The 24,068-nt window shown below is 47.6% G+C and overlaps 1 protein-coding gene across 1 annotated transcript; it reads right to left on the bottom strand.

Moving 5' to 3' along the window:
• Positions 1-7,943: 7,943 nt before the first annotated feature.
• LOC309514145 (adenosine receptor A3-like) lies at positions 7,944-10,535 on the bottom strand. Its single transcript, XM_082190289.1, has 2 exons — positions 10,093-10,535; positions 7,944-9,356 (listed from the first exon to the last, which is right to left on the bottom strand). Exons 1-2 carry the CDS (start codon positions 10,422-10,424, stop codon positions 8,675-8,677), a joined length of 1,014 nt encoding a protein of 337 aa, XP_082046415.1. The 5' UTR covers positions 10,425-10,535; the 3' UTR covers positions 7,944-8,674.
• Positions 10,536-24,068: the final 13,533 nt, after the last annotated feature.

Raw genomic sequence — 24,068 nt, 5'->3', positions numbered from 1 at the left:
AGGAACACTTGAAATAGTCATGGTTAAAATAGGAAGTTGTCTTCACTCTCTCAAAGAGCCATGCATAACCAAATATGCAGACACACACACACACACACACACACACACACACACACACATGCACACATGCTCAAGATTTTTTCAGTACTTCGAAGTGGCTTGTATGCTGCAAGTATACAATGTGTTGTTTATTTTTTTGAAGGAAATTAATACTTTTATTCGGCAAAAGTGACAGTAAAGACATTTCTATTTCAAATAAATGCTGTTCTTTTGAACTTTCTATTCATTAAATATTCTTGAATAAAAATGTATAGCAGCACAACTGTTTTCAACATTGATAATAATCAGAAATGTTTCTTGAGCAGCAAATCATCATATCAGAATGATTTCTGAAGGATCATGTGACACTGAAGACTGGAGTAATGATGCTGAAAATTCAGCTTTGATCACAGGAAGAAATTACATTTTGAAGTTACATTACAATAAAAAACAGGTTGTGATGAATATTTCACAATATTATTGTTTTTTAGTCTATTTTTGAATGCATCAAATGTATGAATGTGGGTGAGCATAAGAGACTTCTTTCAAAAACATAAAAAATATATATATTTTGAACTGACATTTTGAACAGTACTGTACGTATATAAAATATCAGTTTCTGGAAGTATGTTGTATCTATAAATTTGAAGTGCTCTAATTTCTCTGTTTACCACTGTGGTCGTGTGGCATTTGATTGTGGCTAATCTCGTTTCTTGTAAAGCAGGAAGTTGGTGGTTTTTTTTTTGCTTTTTATTTGCATGAGGCGAGTTGCCAATAGTCTAGGAACAACAGCGATTGTTTTTTTTTTGTTTTTTTTGCAAACAATCGCTGTTGTTCCCTCAAGCAAAATGTAGAGTAATCAAAACTGACCCTATTTAAATTTTTCTTAAGTGCATGTTCTTGGTTTTATTGTACATGATTCATCAGTGCACTTTATTTTGAAGAAAAACATGTCCATTTGTTTAGTTTTGATTCATGTTTTTATGACTATGCAAATGAAATGTGACTTTTGCAATTTTCCGGGAACCAAAAATAGGATTAAGCAATTTTCATTCGATCGCAGACTTCTTGGTTTCTATGAAACAGTTCCCACTTATAATGCACACTGCAAACCGCCCACAAAACCGACCTCAAACCTTTTCATCCAGATGGACACAGCAGGGCTGTAACCACTATGATAATTATAAATTGCCAAACTGAATTTCATACACTTAAAAATTATCGAACCCCTCTGACCTGCAGGACATTCTGGTTTGTGATCAAAATTGTAGGAAAACACTTCAACTAAGCCATCAGTATACCATAGAAAGTTTATTATTACACAATTGAGTGATTCTGAGAACATAATGTTACTGAGTTCCAAAAAATCAAACTGGCTATAAACATCCATTTACAAAATTATTCAACTCCCAAAAGTAAATTTTAAAGGCCATTCCATGTGTGCAAAAGCTTCCAGCTCAATGATATTCTTTGGTTTCTGTTCTGCCACTGCTTTCTTCAAACCTCACCAAAGATTTCCAAGGACATTTTAATCTGGAGACTGAGCAGGCCAGGACTGATCCCTGAACAAAGCTTTGGTAGATTTGGGATCATTGACTTGACCGTGAAGACAGTGTTTTTCTGGTCATACGTCAAACCTTTTTTGTGCCAGACATACTTCTGATCCATGGGTCCAAAAAAGTTCCCTGGAAGGTTTTCTATGGTACCATACATTTTAAACTTAGAAACATTGCAGCCAGCTGTGTCTCTAGGAACTTTTAGTGTCCTATAGATGTTCTTCTAGCCATAGCCTTCTTGTCAGGATAATAACCAGAGGATTCAAGTGCAAGTAAAATATATGTTTAATAGAGAGCTGGTCAGATGCAGGGAGAGTGATGATGAGTAGTAGTCCGGAATGAAGGCACTTGGCAGCACAGGGACGCTGAGGACAAACCCGATATCTTCGGTGATGATGAAGATGATGAAGATGACAATGATGACGATAGCAGTCCGGAGAAAACGGAGATGGATCGGAGACCGGAGACCAGGAAGTAGACGGCGTGAATGACAGGAGTGCAGGAAACGAACGACACACGGGAACTGGAGACAGGCAGGAACACACGGGAACATCCACAACGCTCTGACAAAGACAAGGTGACAACAAAGGGACTAAGTAGGGTTTGCTGATCAGCTGCAGCTGGTGTGCTGATCAGTGGCAGTGATCAGCGACCCCGCCCACATGCACACACACACAACACAAGACGAGAAAGGAGACAGCGAATTCATAAACCGTGACAGTACCCCTCCCCCCAGGAACGCCTCCTGGTGCTCCCAGAGGAACTTACCTGTTGATTGTAATCATCAATAAGGGAGTGATCCAGAATGTCCCTAGCAGGAACCCAACTTCTCTCCTCCGGACCGTAACCTTCCCAGTCCACCAGGTACTGAAATCCACGTCCCCTCCGTCTCGAGTCCAGAATACGATTGACCGAATACGTGGGTTCCCCGTCTACGAGTCGTGGCGGTGGGGGAACCGGGGCCGGCAGATTAAGGTGAGAATGAAATACAGGTTTCAATTTGGAAACATGAAAAACGGAATGAATTCTCCTGTACGCCGGAGGGAGTTTGAGTCGGACTGCCACCGGACTAAAGATCTTGGTGACAGTGAACGGGCCGATGAATTTGGGAGCTAACTTATTAGATACGGAGCGAAACGGAATGTTCTTGCTTGAAAGCCACACTTTTTGACCCATGACGTATACAGGAGGCCTTGACCGGTGGCGATCGGCCTTAGCCTTAGTGCTTAGAAACTAAGTCTCACGGGCTCTGGTCCATATGCGGTGGGCTCCTCTGGAGGAAGGCGTGAGCGGAGGGGACCGCGACTTCGGATTCCAGACTCAGAAAAATTGGTGGCTGGTACCCTAGACTACACTCAAACGGAGAGAGGCCCGTGGATGACACTGGTAACGAGTTATGTGCGTACTCAGCCATAGAAAGTTGTTGGCTCCAGGATGAAGGATTCTTGGACACCAAACATCGCAACACTCTCTCCAAATCTTGGTTGGTTCGCTCGGTTTGACCATTGCTCTGGGGATGATAACCCGAAGACAGACTGACTGTAGCTCCTAGTAATCTACAAAACTCCTGCCGGAATTTGGACACAAATTGGGGCCCCCTGTCGGAGACCACGTCCATCGGGAGGCCATGTAAACGAAAGACGTGATCTAATACAGTCACCGCTGTCTCCTTGGCAGAGGGTAATTTGGGCAAGGGAATGAAATGTGCCGCCTTCGAGAACCGGTCCACTACGGTTAAAACAACCGTCATGCCATTAGAGGGCGGGAGGGCGGTGACAAAATCTAGCGCTATGTGGGACCAGGGTCTCGAAGGGACAGACAGCAGTTGGAGTAACCCATCAGGAGGTCGGTTAGACGTCTTACCAATGGCACAAAATGAACAAGCCAAAACAAAACTGTGAATGTAGCGAGCCGTTAATGGCCACCGGAATCGTTGCTTTACTAAACAGCTGGTGCGGTTTACTCCTGGATGACAAGCCACGTTGGAGCAATGGCCCCATCGTATAACTTCGGACCGTAACTCCTCCGGTACAAACAATCGACTCGGTGGGCAACCGGGTGGAGGCGTTACCCCTTCTAAGGCCGTCTTGACCTTTGATTCGACCTCCCATGTGAGTGTGGAGATAACTACTTTCTTGGGTAAAATGCACTCGGAAGTAACCGGGTTTTCAGATGGATCAAAAATACGAGATAAGGAATCGGGTTTGATGTTTTTGGACCCCAGGCGGTACAAGAGAGAAAAGTCAAAACGTCCGAAAAAAAGTGCCCATCGAGCCTGCCTGGAGTTGAGTCTTTTAGCAGATATGAAAGCTTTAGCTTAAGTTCTGCCAGGAAGACTTAATCACTACGTCACTTATTACCTTCATTTCTATCCAATCACGTCTTTATACTTTCTGTATAAAAGATCGGTACTTACACATGTTTGAGTTCGCAGATGCCGACGCGACAACAACCTCCACCCTCCCCACCACCACCAGGATGGTCCTGTCCATACCTCCCAGGGGGGTCGGCTGCGCCCCTGCCTTCGTCTTCAGGCAGGAGATGCAGATCCGCTACCCTCGGATTACGAACTATGGACGAACTACGCCAAAGAACTTTAATAATGCTTGCTGGGCTGTCAATATATGTATGCTTCATTACATCATTTTATCTCCCGAGTCTTTCTGGTAGAACTAATATATTCAAGGTTCTTATGATCAGTCCAAACGATAAAAGGTACCCCCGACCCTTCTAACCAATGACGCCACTCCTCCAACGCCAACTTGACGACCAACAACTCTCTGTTACCAATGTCATAGTTACGTTCGGCAGGTGATAAACGGTGGGGGGAAAAATGCGCAAGGATGCATCTTGTTGTCTGCGGAAGAGCGTTGGGAGACAACTGCACCTACCCCCATCTCTGACGCGTCGACCTCCACCACGAACTGACGTGAGGGATCAGGGGCGACTAAGATGGGAGCCGAAATTAAGCGACTTTTGAGGTTGCCGAATACAGCCTCGGCTGTATCGGACCACCTGAACGTTGTTCTGGGGGAGGTCAAGGTGGTCAGAGGTGCGGCTAATTGGCCGAAGTTGCGAATGAAACGCTGATAGAAGTCGGCGAACCCCAGAAACCTCTGTAGGGCCTTACGGGAATCTGGACTTGGCCAATCTATCACAGCCTTAACCTTGTCAGGATCCATACGCACTCCCTCAGAAGAGACAATATAACCTAGGAAAGGAACAGACTGTGCATGAAAAGCGCATTTCTCCGCCTTGACAAAAAGCCCATTCTCTAGCAACCTCTGAAGCTTGATGGAGTTTTTCGGTTCCTTGCCACTGTTGCCTTTGGCTTGCTCAGTTGGGGATATTTTGGGGATATTTAATTTAATTTTATCAATCAATAAATTCCTCTTGAAAACAAACTTTGTTGTATTATTTTAATTTAATACTGTGAAGCTGCTTTGATACAATCTGTATTGTGAAAAGCGCTATACAAATAAACTTGACTTGACTTGACTTGACTTGACTTGAAGCACTCATCTGACGTGCTGAACTTGTTCCTGGAGAGACGAAGAAAAAATCAATATGTCATCCAGGTAGACATATATGAATTGATCTACCATGTCTCTCAGCACGCCTTTGACGAGTGCTTGGAAAACCGCTGGGGAGTTGAATAGCCCGAACGGCATAACCAAGTATTCAAAATGGCTCCTGGGGGTGTTGAACGCGGTTCTCCATTCATCCCCCTTCCTGATGCGAACCAAATGATAGGCATTACGTAAATCCAATTTTATGACGACGGAGGATCCCTGCAACCGCTCGAAGGCTGAAGACATCAGCGTCAAAGGATAAGTATTCTTTACCGAGATGTTGTTCAACCCTCGGTAATCAATACACGGTCGTAGAGAGCCATCTTTCCTCCCCACAAAAAAGAACCCCGCCCCCGCTGGAGAAGAGGAAGGGCGGATGAATCCGGAGGCTAGAGAATCAGAAATATATTTCTCCATGGCCTCCCTTTCCGGAACAGAAAGTGAGTAAAGTTTGCCCTTAGGCGGAGACTTACCTGGCACAGTCCATAGCACAGTCATAGGGACGATGCGGAGGGAAAGAAGCAGCACGGGACTTACTGAACATTTCCTTCACTTCCGCAGTCAACCCTCTGGCTATGCTGTACCAGCCAGGGGTGACCGAGGACGATGGGAGCCAGAGGTGAGTCCAGGAGGAAAAATTATATTTGTTCAGTGTGGTTGCCGGATGTGACGAGTGTCAGAGGGTTGGTGGTAAGTGTTATGGCGGGGAGTTCCTGACCGTTAAGTGCACTGACAGAAATGGTGTCCTCGAGAGGAGTGATGGGTATTTTGAGTGTCCGAGCCAACGATAAGTCCATAAAATGATCTTCCGCCCCCGAGTCCAGAAGAGCTTGACTAAGGTGGGACCGGGTTGCCCACAGCAGTCTTACCGGAAGGAGAGTAGAGTATGAGGTCTTATCCACGGAGATCCCACCCGACAGTAGCCTCCTGTTTACTGTCGAGCTCTGTCTTTTACTGCACAGGTGTTCAAGTAGTGTCTGGCTCCGCCACAGTAGAGGCAAAGACCCCTGGATCTCCGTCGCTCTCTCTCCTCCCGGGAAAGCCGAGCTCTACCCACCTGCATGGGCTCGAGATAAAAAACGGGGCTGACCGCATCGCCACCGTTTGCCTGAGGGCTTTCAACGCTCACGGGAAGCTGGGCCGTCCTGGTCCGCTGCTCTAGTCGATGTAGGCGAGCGCCCACCCTCAAAGCCAACTCGATGAGCCTGTCGAGTTTCCCGGGCAGGTCCAGGGTGAAGATCTCCTTCTGGATGCGGTCAGCCAGCCCATGCAGGAACATGTCCCACTGCGCTTCCTCATTCCAGTGGCACTCGGCAGCCAGGGTACGGAATTCGATCGAGTAATCTGACACTGAGCGATTACCTTGGCGGAGGTCAGCGAGTTGACGAGCTGCCTCCCGTCCTGCAACCGCCTCTCATCTCATCTCTTCTGAAAGTGCCTGGAACGAGGAACAGCATAGATGTTGGTTCTCCCACACCGCCGCTGGGCGCAGTGGGACAAGCTAGGTGTTGAAGCTGTTTGGGTGAGCTCGGACACCTGTGCTACCAAGGCTTGCACTGCTCGTCCCGTGACGGCCAGGTTTTCCTCTTGTTGATCCATTCCGGAAATGCTTCGTGACAGGAACTCATTCAGGTCTGGAGTACTTTCTGAGTCTGTCTTGGTCAGAGGGTTCTGTCAGGATAATAACCAGAGGATTCAAGTGCAAGTAAAATATATGTTTATTAGAGAGCTGGTCAGATGCAGGGAGAGTGATGATGAGTAGAAGTCCGGTATGAAGGCACTTGGCAGCACAGGGACGCTGAGGACAAACCCGATCTCTCCGGTGATGATGAAGATGACGATGATGACGATAGCAGTCCGGGGAAAATGGAGATGGATCGGAGACCGGAGACCAGGAAGTAGACGGCGTGAATGACAGGAGTACAGGAAACGAAGGACACACGGGAACTGGAGACAGGCAGGAACACACGGGAACACACGGGAACATCCACAACGCTCTGACAAAGACAAGTTGACAACAGAGGGACTAAGTAGGGTTCGCTGATCAGACGCGGCTGGTGTGCTGATCAGCAACAGTGATCAGCGACCCCGCCCACACGCACACACACACACACACACACACACACACACACACACACACACACACACACACACACACACACACAACACAAGACGAGAAAGGAGACAGCGAAATCATAAACCGTGACACTTCTTCTCTGGGCTTTTGTAAGAGCTTTTTTGTCTTGGCCATATTTGCTACTCAACTTCAGCACATGCATGGGATAAATGTATGCATGGATTACAACTAAATCTAATTAATTGTAATTATAGAGTTCCCAAATGTTTATAGTAACCCCAAGTAATACTATAGCATAAAGAAGATATTTTGATAGATACCCGTATAATAAAAATGGGTTCAAAATAACATGAGGCTCTATTAACTTTCATTGTACAAAAAAAAACATATTTAAAAATCTGTTGACGTGTGTGTACAGTACATTATGATTGTCACATTATGAACAACCTTTTTTTCATGATTAAGACAAGACTAAACTATATCAACATGCAATGCAATCTTGTTAATGAAAAAAAACAAAAACAAAATGTTTAATGGATTTTATTGACAAAAAAATAGGTTGAACGTCTAAAACCACAAAATTAGTCTTTTTCCGGAAGAGATCTGTAGGTGTGAACTTTTTTTTTTATAGCTCTAAATATAAATATAGCCTCTATATTTCCTCTTTACATAAATTGTTAACAGAAAAAGACAAGAAAAAAAAGAAAAAATTTGTCTTTATTTTCAGTGACAAATAAGTAGGCAAGAATTTATTTGATTTTTTTTCTTTTCTTTTTTTAAAGGAGGACATTTTTTTAAACATAATAATAATAATTAAAACATCAAAAAGAACTGATACCAATGACTGCATCTTACTATTTAAATTATTAATAGATACAGGAATAAATTATTTTTTGTAACGGTTGCTCTAACTATAACGCTTTCCTGATGGCAGAAGTTGATACATTGGAAATAAAACATGGGTTGAATCATTCACTATTGTCTTTGTATTCTTAAGAACCAATGACTCATAATTTAATTTAAGTGATGTGTACTCTCTTACACCCATGACTGTCATTGCAGTTTTAACAAGTGTAAACTGTAAATTGTAATAACAGATCTTATCTACCTCCTGAAATTTAGTTTCCATCCATTTTCCATCCAACTATTTTCCAAACCACTGGTCCAATGTGGGTACAGCGTAATATCATACAATTATAAATTCCTTTTTAATTGATTATTAAATTGTTTAATTAAGGCTTATACAACAGTTTCCAAGACAGAGTTCAAGATACATCTTACTGGAGCTGCCAGATAGGAAAGTTTCAAATACTTTTTAAATAGCAAGCACAAGCTATGCAAAAGCGGCAGACCATTTGTATAATTGAACTTTTGTCTGTGTAATTCTAGCCCTGGTCTCTCTACTTCTTGTGTGTGAGAACAGACTCATGCTAACCGTTCTGATTGGTGGCTAAAACCACCTGTGGGTTTATTTTCATGGTACACCTGACGATGCTGTTTGAGTTGCTGTTGCCATTATTTTCCAAAGTCTGACTGCTCTGATCTTCCTTCTGCTCCGTGCTTGTCAGCTTCGTCAAGATGCTTTTATATGCCTTCTTAATCTTAGGGACCTTAAAAGCGTACACTATGGGGTTAACTGCGGAGTTGGCGTGAGAGAGGAGGATGCCGATGTGAATGGCGATAGTGGGCACTTTGACAATTTTGTAATAATCAAGTGTGTCCATTATGTGCAGCGGAAGCCAACAAACGGCAAACAGAACCAGCACCAAAGCCAGAGAATTGGCCAGTCTCCGCTCCTTACGGTAAAACGACCTGGACTCCACGGGGCGCCCGACCTCCTTTCTCAGCTGTTTGGATATCATATTGAAGAGTAACAAGTACAGGGCCATCATGATGATGGTGGGTGGTAGGATGCAAGCGAGGAAGTTGAAGTTGACCATGTACGACATGGGTATAACCGTGATGAAATGACATGTAATAGTGGAGTTTTCTCTTGTTGTGGTGTCTTCGTTGTGCCATCCGAACATGGGTATGAAGCCTAGTATAGAAGCAGAGAGCCAACATACAGTGACCGCAGCCCACAAATGCTGCTTTTTGACTGATCCTCTGTACCTGAAAATCAGTGAGAAATTATCTTTATATATCTTCAACGGTACTGTGTATGTATGTATGTATGTACATATATAGCCTACACACTGCCTTTCAAAAGTTTGGGTTTGGTAAGATTTTTTGGTAATACTTTACAGTAATGTTTCATCAGTCAATGTTAGTTAACAACTTTAGTTAACATGAACTAAGAATGAACAAAACTTTTAAAGCATTTATTAATCTTGGTTAATGTTAATTTCAACATTTACTAATACAATGTATTTTTTAATGTTAGTTAATGCACTGTGAACTAACATGAACAAACAATGAATGACTGTATTTTTATTAACTACCATTAAGAAAGATAAATAAACACTGTAACAAATGTATTCATTAACTAATGTTAACAAATGAGACCTTATTGTAGTGTTACCGATTTTTGTTTTTGTTTTTCTGTGTTGGTCAATGCCAACATGATGATGTCGGGCAAAACAGAACGTCGCTATTTAGAGGCAGAACGAGCGATTTTGATTGCAGATTACAGAATAAATAAATTCTTAACATACATTACCATACACACATTCAAATGTGGACCATTTCACACCTAAAGAAGTTCTTTTTTCAGGTTGCATGTTATTCAGTATGATAAAATGAGTGTGCATCATCTCTGAGAAACGCTCAAGTTTGATTTCCTCCTAATCAGTAAGTTTGATCAGTTTGGCTCTCAATATGAAGCAACACGACTGGTAAAAGTTCAAACCTGAGAGGCTTATAAACACGCAGGAATCGGTCCACAGCGATGGCCAACAAGGAGTAAACGGAGGCCTGGGTCAACACAATGACCACACAGCTGATGAAGAGGCAGCAGTGGAAACTAGTCTTCAGCCGTCCATCAACTATCACTGCGAAAGGCACAGCAACCATCCCCACCAGAAAATCAGCCAGTGCCAGCGACACAATGAAGCAGAACGTGGTCTGACTCAGGGATCGACACGACCACACGGCCCAGATCACCAGCACGTTCCCCAGACAGCATCCCACAGCGATGAGCACCTCCACAGAGGTATAGATCACCTTCTCACCATCAGACATGGTGGAGACTGAAGCCACAAGATCTCTACAGGAACTTACTTGAAATGGTCGTGGTTAAAATAGGAAGTTGTCTTCACTCTCTCAAAGAGCCATGCATAACCAAATATATAGTCAAAAATAACACACACACACACACACACACACACACACACACACACACACACACACACACACACACATACACACACACACACACACACACACACACACACACACACACACACACACACACACACACACACACTCAAGATTGTTTGCTTGATCAGTACTTTGAAGTGGCTTGTATGCTGCAAGCCACAACAGTGTGTTGTTGTTTAAAAAAAAAGGAAATTAATACTTTTATTCGGCAAGGATGCATTAAATTGCTCAAAAGTGACGGTAAAGACATTTATGATGTTGCAAAAGATTTCTATTTCAAATAAATGCTGTTCTTTTGAAATTTCTATTCATTAAAGAATCCTGAATAAAAATGTATCGCAGTTTCCACAAAAATATGAAGCAGCACAACTGTTTTCAGCATTGATAATAATCAGAAATGTTTCTTGAGCATCAAATCATCATATTATAATGATTTCTGAAGGATCATGTGACACTGAAGACTGGAGCAATGATGCTGAAAATTTGGCTTTGATCACAGGAATAAATTACATTTTGAAGTAGCCTATATTACAATAGAAAACAGGTATTTTAAGTTGTGATAAAATATTTCACAACATTATTGTTCTCTTACGAGAGGTTCTCTCGTATTGCGTAAGCTAGCTTACGCTGCGGGAAAGTCTCCTTTCTCGAGATACTGAAGCCAAAAATTATCCTTAATTTTTTTAAACTTTGTCAACGCAGTGCGGCAGCCTGCAGACCTAGGGCAAGCGAATCGCGTGCCCATTGGCTGCTCTGCGGCAACTGCAGCAGCCTATGGCTGAGCCTTGCGCGTGACGTCACGTCCAATGAGCGCGCTTGGCGCGCTTAATGCGTCACAGCCCGTCATTAGGGGTGTGGCTTAGCGTATATAAGCAAGGAACAGAGGCTGCTTCACTGATTTCTGTCTCTTCAGCGAAGCTCTTCGCATCTCTGATCTTCGAGGAAGCCGCCGTCGAATCAAGCGACCAGCACCCCGAGGATTTCAGCCTGAGAACGCCGGCCGCTCGCCGCCTTCAGCCTTCCCTGCCTGCTGCGCCATCCGGCATATATATCCTTTCATTGCTCTGTGTTGTGTGTTTGTGTGTCCGCCGCGACACACCTGCATCTAAAAGAGCGCGAGGCGTTGTTGCAAATGCCTCGCTCATCCTGTGGCTCGTGCAGAGCCTCGCTCAGCGACGGAGACTGCCACGTGTTGTGCACTCTCTGCCTGGGCTTCGACCACGCAGCCCGCGCTCTCTCCGAGGGCGGCTGCGATCAGTGTGAGGAGTTACCGATGTCGACCCTACGGGCTCGACTCGCTAAGTTCGAGGAACCTCCACCTTCTCCGGCCACTTCTTCTGGGCCACGTAAGAAGAAACGTCGCTCCCAAAGGCCGCCGGAACTGGACGCTACAGCTGAGCGCTCGCCGGAACCTCTCCCGCGAGCCTCGCTCTCTCCTTCCCCCCCACCCTTCACCGACGCGCAGCTGCCGGCCTCTGCCCGCACTGCCGTCGTCCTGGGGGATGATGCAGATGATGCCGCTGACAGCTGCTCTCTGCTCGCGTCTGACAGCGAGGACTGGTCGGGCTCTCACCGCTCCGCCCCCTCGACTTTGGAGTCTACCAGATCACGTGCCAGTGTTGACGCGGAGCTTCTCCGCCTCCTCACTCAAGCGGTCGAGAGAATGGGACTGGATTGGTCCCCACCTAAGGAGCCGGAGCCCAATCGCCTTGACGGGTGCTTTCTACCTAGCCGCCGCCCTGCGCCTGCCTCTAGGTCAGCACCCTTCCTGCCTGAGCTCCACACCGAGCTCTCTAAATCCTGGAACGCTCCGTTCTCCACCAGACTCCGCTCGCCAGTCTCCTCGGCTCTCTCCCAGGTGGACAGAGCCGCCGAGAACGGCTATAACGCTATCCCCGCCGTTGAGGAAGCTGTGGCAACGCACCTTTGCCCGCCGTCTGCTAGATGGCGCTCAAAGTCTGCCCTGCCGTCTAAAGCCTGCAGGACCACCTCAGCTCTCGCCGGCCGCGCTTTCGCCGCCTCCGGCCAGGCTGCTTCCGCCCTGCACTCAATGGCCGTCCTTCAGATCCTTCAAGCCGACCTCCTCCGTGAGCTGGATGAGAAGGGCTCGGGTCCGTCCGCCTTAACTGATCTGCGCAGCGCTACGGATCTTGCGCTACGCGCCACCAAGACCGCTGCTCAAGCCATCGGCAGATCCATGGCCGCGCTCACCGTCATCGACAGACACCTCTGGCTGACTCTCGCTGACATGAGTGACTCTGAGCGCGCTGTTTTCCTGAACGCACCACTTTCGCCCACCGGCCTCTTTGGCCCTGCGGTCAGCGGAATTGTGGATCGGTTCTCCGAAGTACAGAAGGCGTCACAGGCGATGAACCTCTTCCTGCCCCGCCGTTCGAGCCCAGCCACAGGCCGCCCTCAAACTCAGCCTCCTGTGCGCAGCTCTAACCAGCGCTCTTCCAGGCCTCCCAGCGCTTCGCAGCGACGCCAGGGCAGTCGCCCCAGGTCACGCTCGACCAGCCGTCACAGACCGCCGCCCCCACGGGGCCCGCGGCCCAAGATCGCGTTGAAGCCTGAGCCCGCGAAGTCCTCCTAGCATCCGCAAGGAGGAAAAGATGGTTGGGTCCCGCTACGGCCGGACCGCCATCGAAACGCACAGCTCTGTCAGTCCCCTATGTTCAGGCTACTGCAGCAGCACACACCGCAGCCAACGAGCCAGTAATGACACTCGCTCGCCTGCACACAAACGCCGTTTTCACGGCGACTCAGATAAATCTCAAAAAGAGTATAAGTGCTTTAAGTGTAGAGAATGTGCCCACACCCACGTGTTCACTGCTTCACACATGTACAATCCCCATGGTAACGCGCCCAGAGCGCTCTCTCATAAAGCGGCCTCACACCGCTCGAGTACTAAATGTAGGAAATGTGCCCACACTTCCGTGCCCACACCTACTCGCTGCTCGCTCAGTTACCTCAAGTTGCTACGGCTCAAGCCGCAGGGATATTAAGTGTAGGAAAAGTGCCCACTCCCGTGTGCTCACTGCCTCACACAGACCAGGTTCCCATGGCAACGCGTCCAGAGCGCTATCTCTTAAAGCGGAAACTTTCCGCTCGAGCATCAAGTGCAGAAAATGTGCCCACAGCATTGTGCTCACACCTGCCCACTACCCGCTCTGCCAGACAGGTTGCAAACCTCATAAAGCTCCCAAACACTGGCCGTGTCATAAGTGCAAATCCCGCGCCAGCTCACGAGCACGCGCACCCACTTTCAGACACCATTATCCCCACGCCGCTCTCGCGCCTGGGTTATTTGGCAGCAGCTCACGCTCCATCGTCCGAGATCGAGCTTCTAAAATCTGCACAGTCGGCCAGCCCTGTTCTTCTGCCCTCGTGTCCGAGCATCGGCGGCGCGCGCGCCGCTCCATCCTCTCTGGTACAGGTTCCCCATCCCGCGCAACGCGGCGATCTGAACCCAGAGACCATTCGACCCCTAGCTATGCATGCAAAAGCATGGGAAGCTATTCAGTGCGCGTCAGAATGGGTGCTCAACACCATAAGACACGGCTATTCGCTCCAATTTTTAGCGCAGACGGAAACGAAAGTGAGTTTGGAAACAGCGCATCTGCTTCAAGCAGAAATAGCAAAGCTGCTGCGAAAAGGGGCCATAGAACAAGTTCATCCTTCCTCGAGCGAGTCAGGCTTTTACAGCCGTTACTTCCTCGTTCCCAAGAAGGACGGAGCATTAAGACCTATTTTAGATCTGAGACATCTGAACAAGGCTCTCATGAGACGGCCGTTCAGGATGATTACAACCAGACAGATCCTTGCGCAAGTTCGCCCAGGAGACTGGTTTATCTCTCTCGATCTGAAAGACGCGTATTTCCAGATCCAAATAACTCCCCGTCACAGGCCATTCTTGAGATTCGCCTTCGACGGTCGAGCTTATCAATACACAGTCCTGCCGTTCGGCCTGTCTTTAGCACCCCGTACATTTACGAAATGCATGGACACGGCTCTCGCTCCCCTGAGGAGTCAGGGAATGCGAATTCTGAACTATCTGGACGATTGGCTCGTTCTAGCGCAGTCAGAGACAGAACTTGTGTCTCACAGAACAGCGCTACTCGACCACCTGGAGGGTCTGGGTCTAGCGGTCAACTGGACCAAGAGCTCGCTCTCGCCCCGGCAGTCAATTTCCTTTCTCGGAATAGAACTGGACTCGGTGGCAATGACGGCCAGATTGTCGGAGCAGCGCGCGCGCCGCATTCAGCGCCTCGCTGCATCCTTCAAAGAAGGCAACCAGGTTCCCCTGAAAGCATTTCAGCGCATTCTGGGGCATATGGCCTCAGCTGCAGCAGTGCTTCAGCTGGGTTTACTGCGCATGCGCCCGCTTCAACGCTGGCTGAAAGCGCGCGTATCCCATCGAGCCTGGGCGACCGGCGGCTCGCTAATCAGAGTGACTCAGGTCTGTGTCTCAGCCCTGCAGCCCTGGCTAGCAGCCGAATGGTATCACACTGGAGTGACTATGGGAGTGGTTTCACACCGGAAAGTTGTCTCAACAGACGCGTCCAACCTAGGTTGGGGAGCGCTCTTCGAAGGCAGACCGGTCTATGGCCACTGGTCAGACCAGGAGAATCTCCTACACATAAACTGTCTAGAGATGCTTGCGGTCGAGAAAGCGCTCATGCACTTCCTCCCATTCCTCCATGGTCACCATGTTCTAGTCCGCACGGACAACACTTCAGTAGTGGCCTATGTGAACCGCCAGGGCGGTGTCAGATCAAAGCAACTCTGCGCCCTGACGGAACGCCTCCTCGTATGGGCTCAGCACTCTCTGCGCTCTCTGAGAGCATCGCATGTGCCTGGCCATCTGAACGAGGGCCCCGACAGACTGTCCAGGGACAACGTTCCCCCTGGGGAGTGGTCTCTACACCCCCAAACAGTCCAGTCGCTGTGGCGCCGATTTGGCAGAGCGAAAGTCGACCTCTTTGCGTCAAAGGACAACGCACACTGCCCAGTGTTCTTTTCAAAGAGCGAGGACGCGCTGGCCCAGACATGGCCCAGCGGCCCGCTATATGCGTTTCCACCGGTCTCTCTGCTGCCTCAGGTCATCGAGAGAGTCAGGAAAGCGCGCCACACAGTGCTCCTCATAGCCCCGTTCTGGGAGAACCAAGCTTGGTTCCCGGAACTCATACAATTGGCAGACTCAGCCCCCTGGCCGATTCCGGTGCGGAGATACCTTCTCTCTCAAGCCCACGGCTCGATTTGGCATCCCCACCCAGAGCACTGGTCTCTGCATGCGTGGAGCCTCAACAATTACATGCTGATCTACCAGAAGGGGTGATGAACACGATCATACAAGCTAGAGCCCCCTCCACGAGGCGGCTCTACACGTCTAAATGGTCAGTGTTTAACAAATGGTGCACTACCAGAGGGCTTAATCCACAGACATGTGGGGTCTCGCACGTTTTGTGCTTCCTTCAAGAGTTACTGGACGCGGGCAGGTCCCCCTCCACGCTCAAAGTCTATGTCGCGGCCATTTCAGCGCTCTCTGTCTCAGAGCCGGGCCGCGCATTAGGAAGGAACGAGTTTGTCATCCGCTTCCTTAGAGGAGCGAGGAGGATGAACCCCCCGCGACCCCCTTCGGTTCCTATGTGGGATCTTTCACTGGTCTTAGACGCACTGAAAGCACATCCCTTTGAACCCTTAGAAACTGTGGATATGAAATACCTCACGCTCAAAACCGTTTTTCTGATAGCTCTGTCTTCAGTAAAACGTGTGGGAGACCTTCACGCGTTATCCACTAACGCTGCGTGCCTCGAGTTCGGACCCAATAACTCTAAAGTTATTCTCAGACCGAGGCATGGGTACGTCCCCAAAATTCTGGGCACTCCCTTCAGAGCGCAGGTCATTTCCCTTTCAGCCCTGCCAAATGCTGGCTGCGAGGCAGATAGTAATCTCCTCTGCCCAGTTGGAGCGCTAAAAAGCTATATTTCACGCTCCGCCGCCTTCAGGCGTTCAGAGCAGCTCTTTGTTTCGTTTGGTGGGCGCACCAAGGGTCTCGCCGCCTCGAAACACACCCTGTCCAGATGGATAGTTGATGCTATCGCAGCTGCTTACGCATCAAAAAACCTGCAGTGCCCTTTGGGCATTCGGGCACACTCCACCAGAGGCATGGCCTCATCGTGGGCGTGGTCCAGTGGGATTCCCATTCATGACATTTGTGCGGCGGCAGGCTGGGCCTCCCCCTCCACATTTGTTAGGTTTTACAACCTGGAAGTCCCCGCTTTGCAGGCCAAAGTGCTATCAGTCTAAGTCTCGCGTAAGCCAGCCCACTGTCTGTGCGCGGGCTATGTTGCGGATTTAGCTCTACTGGTTGAGCTACACTATGTGGGAAGTGTTAGTTGGACCGGCTGTGCCGCTCCCTGCCCCATATTATGTGCTTGTGTACTGTGGTATCTTGGCCGCCCAGCTCCGCTTCGCGTTCCCTGGGCCCCCCCCCATGGGATTCATTCAGGATTCTGGGCGCGCGCACGGCGTTGACAAGGGTGTTCCCGCAGCGTAAGCTAGCTTACGCAATACGAGAGAACCTCTCGTAAGAGAACGTACTCGGTTACTAACGTAACCTCTGTTCTCTCTAGAGAGGGAACGAGTATTGCGTAACCCGCCGTGCTCTCGCCACGAGCTCATTTCGCTTCATGCGACAGAAACCAGTGAAGCAGCCTCTGTTCCTTGCTTATATACGCTAAGCCACACCCCTAATGACCCATGGGGGTGGTGGTGGCGCAGTGGATAAGACACATGCCTTTGGTGTGAGAGACCCGGGTTCGAATCCACTGTGAGACACCAATGTGTCCCTGAGCAAGACACTTAACCCCTAGTTGCTCCAGAGGCGTGCGACCTCTGACATATATAGCAATTGTAAGTCGCTCTGGATAAAAGCGTCAGCTAAATGAATAAATGTAAAATGTAAATGTAATGACGGGCTGTGACGCATTAAGCGCGCCAAGCGCGCTCATTGGACATGACGTCACGCGCAAGGCTCAGCCATAGGCTGCTGCAGTTGCCGCAGAGCAGCCAATGGGCACGCGATTCGCTTGCCCTAGGTCTGCAGGCTGCCGCACTGCGTTGACAAAGTTTAAAAAAATTAAGGATAATTTTTGGCTTCAGTATCTCGAGAAAGGAGACTTTCCCGCAGCGTAAGCTAGCTTACGCAATACTCGTTCCCTCTCTAGAGAGAACAGAGGTTACGTTAGTAACCGAGTACGTTTTTTTACTCTATTTTTGAATGCATCAAATGTATGAATGTAGCCTGGGTGAGCATAAGAGACTTCTTTCAAAAACATTAAAAATATATATATTGAACAGTACTGTACATATATAAAATATCAGTTTCTGGAAGTATGTTGTATCTATTGTAAGGGTGGGATTCCTGCAGCGGTTCAGTCTGCAAGACTGCCCAATGACTAAAGAAAAGTTGTCAGCAAGATGGTAGAAAACTGTAAATTTCTTGTCTATTCCACCCACTACCACTTATACCAACGACGGAAATAAGCGTAGTTACAATAGCTTAATATGTGAGAGAGTGTTGCTATAGAGAGTGACAATTTTGTATTGCAATAGGTAGCACTTCAAAGTCAATACCAAATCAAAACTATTTAGCACAATAGTTGTAATTGAAAAGGTTTACTGACAAAATATGGTTATGGTTACACTTAAAATAGCTACAAAATAGATGTATGAGATGATGATGAAAACTTATACCATTAATCTTACCCAGCATGTAAAATGTTACCTGAGAGAGAGAAAGAGAGAGAGAGAGAGAGAAAGAGGAAAGAGGAGGTAAAGAGTGAGAGCCCCAAGAAAGGGACCCAGAGAATAAGAGAGCCAGAGCACCAAAGAGCCGGAGCAACAGTTTCAATCTTCTTTTATCCTTTCCCGACCATGTGACTAAAACGTACTTGGTTACTATCATAACCTCGGTTCCCTGAGAGTAAGGGAACGAGTATTGCGTAGCTATACGCAGTGGGGAAACTCCTTCTCCTTGATAATACTGAAGCCTAAAATGTAAAATGCATTTGCAGTTGCACAGCTAGCACAGTGAGTGTCTGGCTCACTCATTGGCTGTGCTGCGGCAACTGCACATCCATTGGCGTGGCGCCTCTGACGTGTGCGCCATTATAGCAGGTTTAAATCAACTGAAGCGACAACTTGCCATGTTACTATAGCGCGGTCGGCTACGCAATACTCGTTCCCTTACTCTCAGGGAACCGAGGTTACGATTTTAACCAAGTACGTTCCCTTTCGAGAACGGTCACTTCGTATTGCGTAGCTATACGCAGTGGGGACGCCATGTAAAACGTTGCACTATAAGTAACTGGTTGCCTACTGCAGCTCAGGATTCCTGAGCTCACAGAAACAAGCCAGAACCCAAAGTATATATATTGGAAAAGACCTGACACCGTCGGGTCTAATAATATATATAATGTCAGTAAGCTCATACCCAACATAATATACCAATAAGACCGGACACCGTCGGGTCTATTAAGTATGGGGGATATCAGAACCGGCCAAAGGCGGGTTTTATAATGATAATGGATAATGTGCTTATGAACAGTGACATAACACGTAGATAAGACCGGACACCGTCGGGTCTTAATCACACCGATAGGACCTTCGCCTGCAGGGAAGGTACCTCCATGTTATAGAACCTCATAAATGTGGAAGGCGAGGACCAGCCGGCTGCTGCACAAATGTCCTGAATAGGAAACCCAGAGGACCAAGCTCAAGACGAGGCCATGCCTCTAGTCGAATGGGCTCTAGTACCTATAGGGCAAACCTGACCCACTGAGGTGTATGCCAGAGATATGGCATCCACTATCCATCTGGACAGTCTTTGCTTCATGACTGGAGATCCCTTGGATCAGCCACCGAAGCAGACAAAGAGCTGTTCTGATTGTCTAAAAGACGCAGAACGCTCCAGATAGATTCTCAGCGCTCTGATAGGGCAGAGCAAATTAGCCTCCCCATCCTCTGCGGAAGGGGGAAGAGCTAACAATGTGAAAACCTGTGCTCTAAACGGCGTTGAGAGCACTTTGGGTACATAGCCATGTCTGGGTTTGAGGGTGACTTTAGGGTCACAGATTCCAAACTCCAAACAGGAGGGGCTCACAGAGAGCGCCTGCAGGTCCCCCACTCGCTTGATAGATGCCAGTGCCAGCAGGAGAGCAGTCTTTAGCGAGAGAGGTTTAAGATCAACCAACTGGAGCGGTTCAAATGGTGGTCTCTTCAGGGCCCCAAGGACCGTGGAGAAGTCCCATGACGGCACAGATGAAGGTCTGGAGGGGTTCATCCTCCTGGCACCTTTTAGAAACCGTACCACCAAGTCGTTTCTTCCTAGCGATTGGCCAGCCACCGGAGCATGATGAGCTGCAATGGCTGCCACATACACTTTGAGTGTGGACGGGGAATGGCCCGCATCCAACAAGGATGCTCTTCTTGTAGGAAAGAGAGTACCACTGATACCTTGCATGACCTGGGTTCAAAGTGTTTGTCTGAGCACCAGCTGGAGAACACTGACCACTTCAGAGCATAGAGGCGTCTGGTAGATGGGGCCCTAGCCTCAGTGATTGTGTTCAGGACCTTCTCAGGGAGGTCCCTGGGTACCCGTTGAGGGGCCACACATGGAGGGCCCATAAGTCGGGTCGCGGATGCCATATCGTCCCGTTCGCCTGCGTGAGGAGATCTACCCTCAGCGGGACAGGCCAGGGGCTTTGTCCGTCATCTGGACCAGCTCTGGAAACCACGGCCTTGATTTCCAGACGGGGGCAACTAGGAGGACTGGGCATCCGCTCTCCCTGACCCGTTTGATGACCTGAGGGATCATTGAAACGGGGGGAAACGCATTAAGGGGGCGGCAGGGCCAGTGATGGGCCAATGCGTCCCTGTTCTTCGAGAAGAACACTGCACAGTGAGTGTTGGTTTTCGAGGCGAAAAGGTCGACTTCGGCCTCGCCGAACACACTCCATAACAGACTGAGGGTTCAGGGACCACTCGCCTAGGGGAGTGTTGCCCCATGAAAGCATCTCCGCACCCAGATTCCGGATGCCAGGGATCTGTGCTGCCCTTGGAGAGCTCAGATTGGTTTGCGCCCAGAAGAGGAGGTCTTTCGCCATGGTGTACAGGTTGCCCGACCTGATACCGCCCTGGCAATTTATGTATACCACCACTGACGTGTTGTCTGTGCGGACTAAGACATGGTGTCCTTTGAGGTTTGACAGAAATGCTTTGAGGGCCAAACAAACTGCTCTCATTTCCAGGCAGTTGATATGTAAGCTCTGCTCCGTGCTCGACCAGAGGCCGGAGGCAGGCTTGCCCTTGTGCAGTGCTCCCCAACCTAGGTTGGAAGCGTCTGTGAAAAACACTTTCCTCCTGGAAGTCACCCCCGTGCACCAGTCCTGAGCCCACCAGGGAATCAGGGTCCGTAAACAACCGTGATTCACCATGATGTGCAGGCTGCCTGACTGCCTGAATGTGGTTGGCACACTGCGTTTGAGTCAGTGGTGCAGTTGGCGCATGCGCAGTAATCCCATACGGAGTACTGACGATGCGCCTGCCATGAGACCGAGAAGTTTCTGAAACTTTATTAGGGGTGTGCGCTCGCCTGCTTTGAATGAGGCTGCCAGCTGCTGTATAGTTTCACAATACAGATTGTATCAAAGCAGCTTCACAGTATTAAATTAAAATACTACAACAAGGTTTGTTTCTAGTGGAATTTATTGATTGATCAAATTAAATTACATATCCCCAAAATATCCCCAACTGAGCAAGCCAAAGGCAACAGTGGCAAGGAACCGAAAAACTCCATTAAGTGACCTAATGGTGACCTAAAACTCCATCAGGTGACCCAATGGAGAGAAAAAAACCTTGGGAGAACCCAGGCTCAGTCGGGGGCCAGTTCTCCTCTGGCGTTTATGAACTAGAGGCCGGATTTAACTGTAAGATTAAAAATATTATATGAATGCCTGGCTGAAGAAGAGATGCGTCTTTAATCTAGTTTTAAACTGGGAGAGCGAGTCTGAGCAACGAACAGTATCAGGAAGGCTATTCCAGAGTTTTGGAGCTAAATGTGAAAATGCTCTCCCTCCTTTGGTGGATCTGGATATCCTAGGTATGACCAAAAGCCTCGAATTTAGTGATCTTAAAGAGCGCGATGGATTGTAGGGCGATAGAAGATCCGTTAAATAGACTGGGGCTAAGCCGTTTAGGGCTTTATAAGTCAGTAGCAATACCTTGTAATTAATATGGAATTTTATAGGTAACCAATGTAGTGATGATAAAATCTGTGTTATATGATCATATTTTCTTGACCTAGTAAGAACTCTAGCAGCTGCATTTTGGACTAACTGTAGCTTGTTTATTGAGGATGCAGGACAACCAGCTAATAAAGCATTACAGTAATCTAGTCTCGAGGTCATGAATGCATGAACTAACTTTTCTGCATCAGAAACTGATAGTATATTACGTAGCTTAGCAATGTTTCTAAGGTGGAAAAAGGCTGTTTTTGTAACATATGAAACATGATTTTCAAAAGACAGGTTGCAATCTAGTATAACACCCAGGTCTTTTACTGTAGAGGATAAAGTAACAGGACATCCTACTATGTTAAAGTTGTATTGTGAGAGGTTTTGTGGGCGTTTTTTTGAACCGATAAGTATTACCTCTGTCTTGTCTGGATTTAATAAAAGAAAATTGCGCGTCATCCAATCTTTTATATCTTTAACACACTCTGTCAATTTGGATAATTTAGCGTTTTCATCCGGCCGTGATGAAATATATATTTGAGTGTCATCAGCATAACAATGGAAACTAATTCCATGTTTCCTTATAATATTTCCAAGTGGCATCATATATATTGAGAATAATAGAGGGCCCAACACAGATCCCTGCGGCACTCCATAGTTTACTGAAGTTATGATCGATTTTTCTCCATTTAAATAAACAAAATGGTAGCGGTCAGATAGGTATGATTTGAACCAGCTTAATGCTTGTCCTTGAACACCAGTATAATTTTGTAGTCGATCTAAGAGTATTGTGTGATCTATAGTATCGAACGCAGCACTAAGATCAAGTAAAACTAGTATTGAGATACAGCCTTGGTCAGAAGCTAAAAGTAAGAGAGCGTGCGCTCTTGTGTAAGCCGTGCTCTCATAGTTGTAGAGTCGATAACTGTGCCCAGAAAGATCACACTCTGGTTGGGGTTCAGTTTGCTCTTGGATAATTAGATTTTGAGACCCAAGCATTCCAAATGGCTGAGAATCAAAGTTCTGTGTGTCAAAAGTTTGGTTCTCGACTGTGCCAAGACCAGCCAGTCATTGAGATAATTTAGCACACGCACTCCCTGAGGCCTCAGAGGAGAAAGCGCCGTGTCCATGCACTTCGTAAACGTAGTTGTTACGGCTCTTGGCCTTTTTCTGGTCGTTCTCCTGCCCCTCCTCTCTTTCAGGCCTAATTGCTGGCACCTGGGAAGATGATGTTTAAATAGGAGCTTCTCTGCTGCATTGATCTCTCTCTCTCTTCCTGCTCTGGTCTGGTGGCTAAAGGCTCGAACGCTGCTCTGTCGTGGCCTGTCCGGGTTCACGCCTCGCTCGGGACGCCAGGACTTTACACAGATGCACATTTAAGTTTATTTAAGTTTATGTCTTTTATTTTTCACACTCAACACTTGCACCCGCACACACAACACATCCATGCACCTGCCCTACACTACTGATACTGACATTCACACTCCATATTTGGTTCTGTTGTTTAAATTTGTGTTAGATACACAATAAACGTATGTTTTGCACCGTTTGTTTGTGGCATGATCTCCTATCTATTGTTATGGCCCTGAGTCAGTCATAACACTAGGGACAGACCGAACGGCAGAACTGTGTACTGATAAGCCTGCCTCTCGAAGGCGAATCTCAAGAATGGCCTGTGACGAGGTATGCACATTTCAGATCCACCGTAAAAAAAACAATCCCCCGGGTGAACTTGCGCAAGGATATGTTTGGTAGTTAACATTTTGAATGGCCGTTTAATGAGAGCCTTGTTCAAATGTCTCAAATCTAGTATGGGTCTGATGCCGCCGTCTTATTTCGGAACTTGAAAATAGCGGCTGTAAAACCCCAAGTGTTTTAGCGTGGTGGGGGGACTAATTATAACGCCCCTTTTTCTAACAGATTTTGTATTTCGGAGCAAAGCACGTGACACATGCCACTTCTCACAGGGAGCTGCGAGAAGTTTTATTGTTTTTTAGTTTTTTTTTTCGAGGGTGGTCCGGCCAGATGAGACACAAGCCCTCCTTTATTATTTCAGTGGAGCGTGTCTTATGACGGGCTCGGACTGATTCGTGAATACTCATATCTCGCTCTTTTAGAGCTGTTGTAGGAGCAGTGACTCACGCGCCGCTTTGTAACAGGCCTAATGACTGATTTGAAAATGTTCCCAGCCACCTGTGAGCGAGGGCTG

This window comes from Leuciscus leuciscus (assembly GCF_965113295.1).
Source record: "Leuciscus leuciscus genome assembly, chromosome: 14".
In the NCBI taxonomy this organism is placed as follows: domain Eukaryota; kingdom Metazoa; phylum Chordata; class Actinopteri; order Cypriniformes; family Leuciscidae; genus Leuciscus; species Leuciscus leuciscus.
This window is presented reverse-complemented; position numbering and strand designations above follow the sequence as displayed.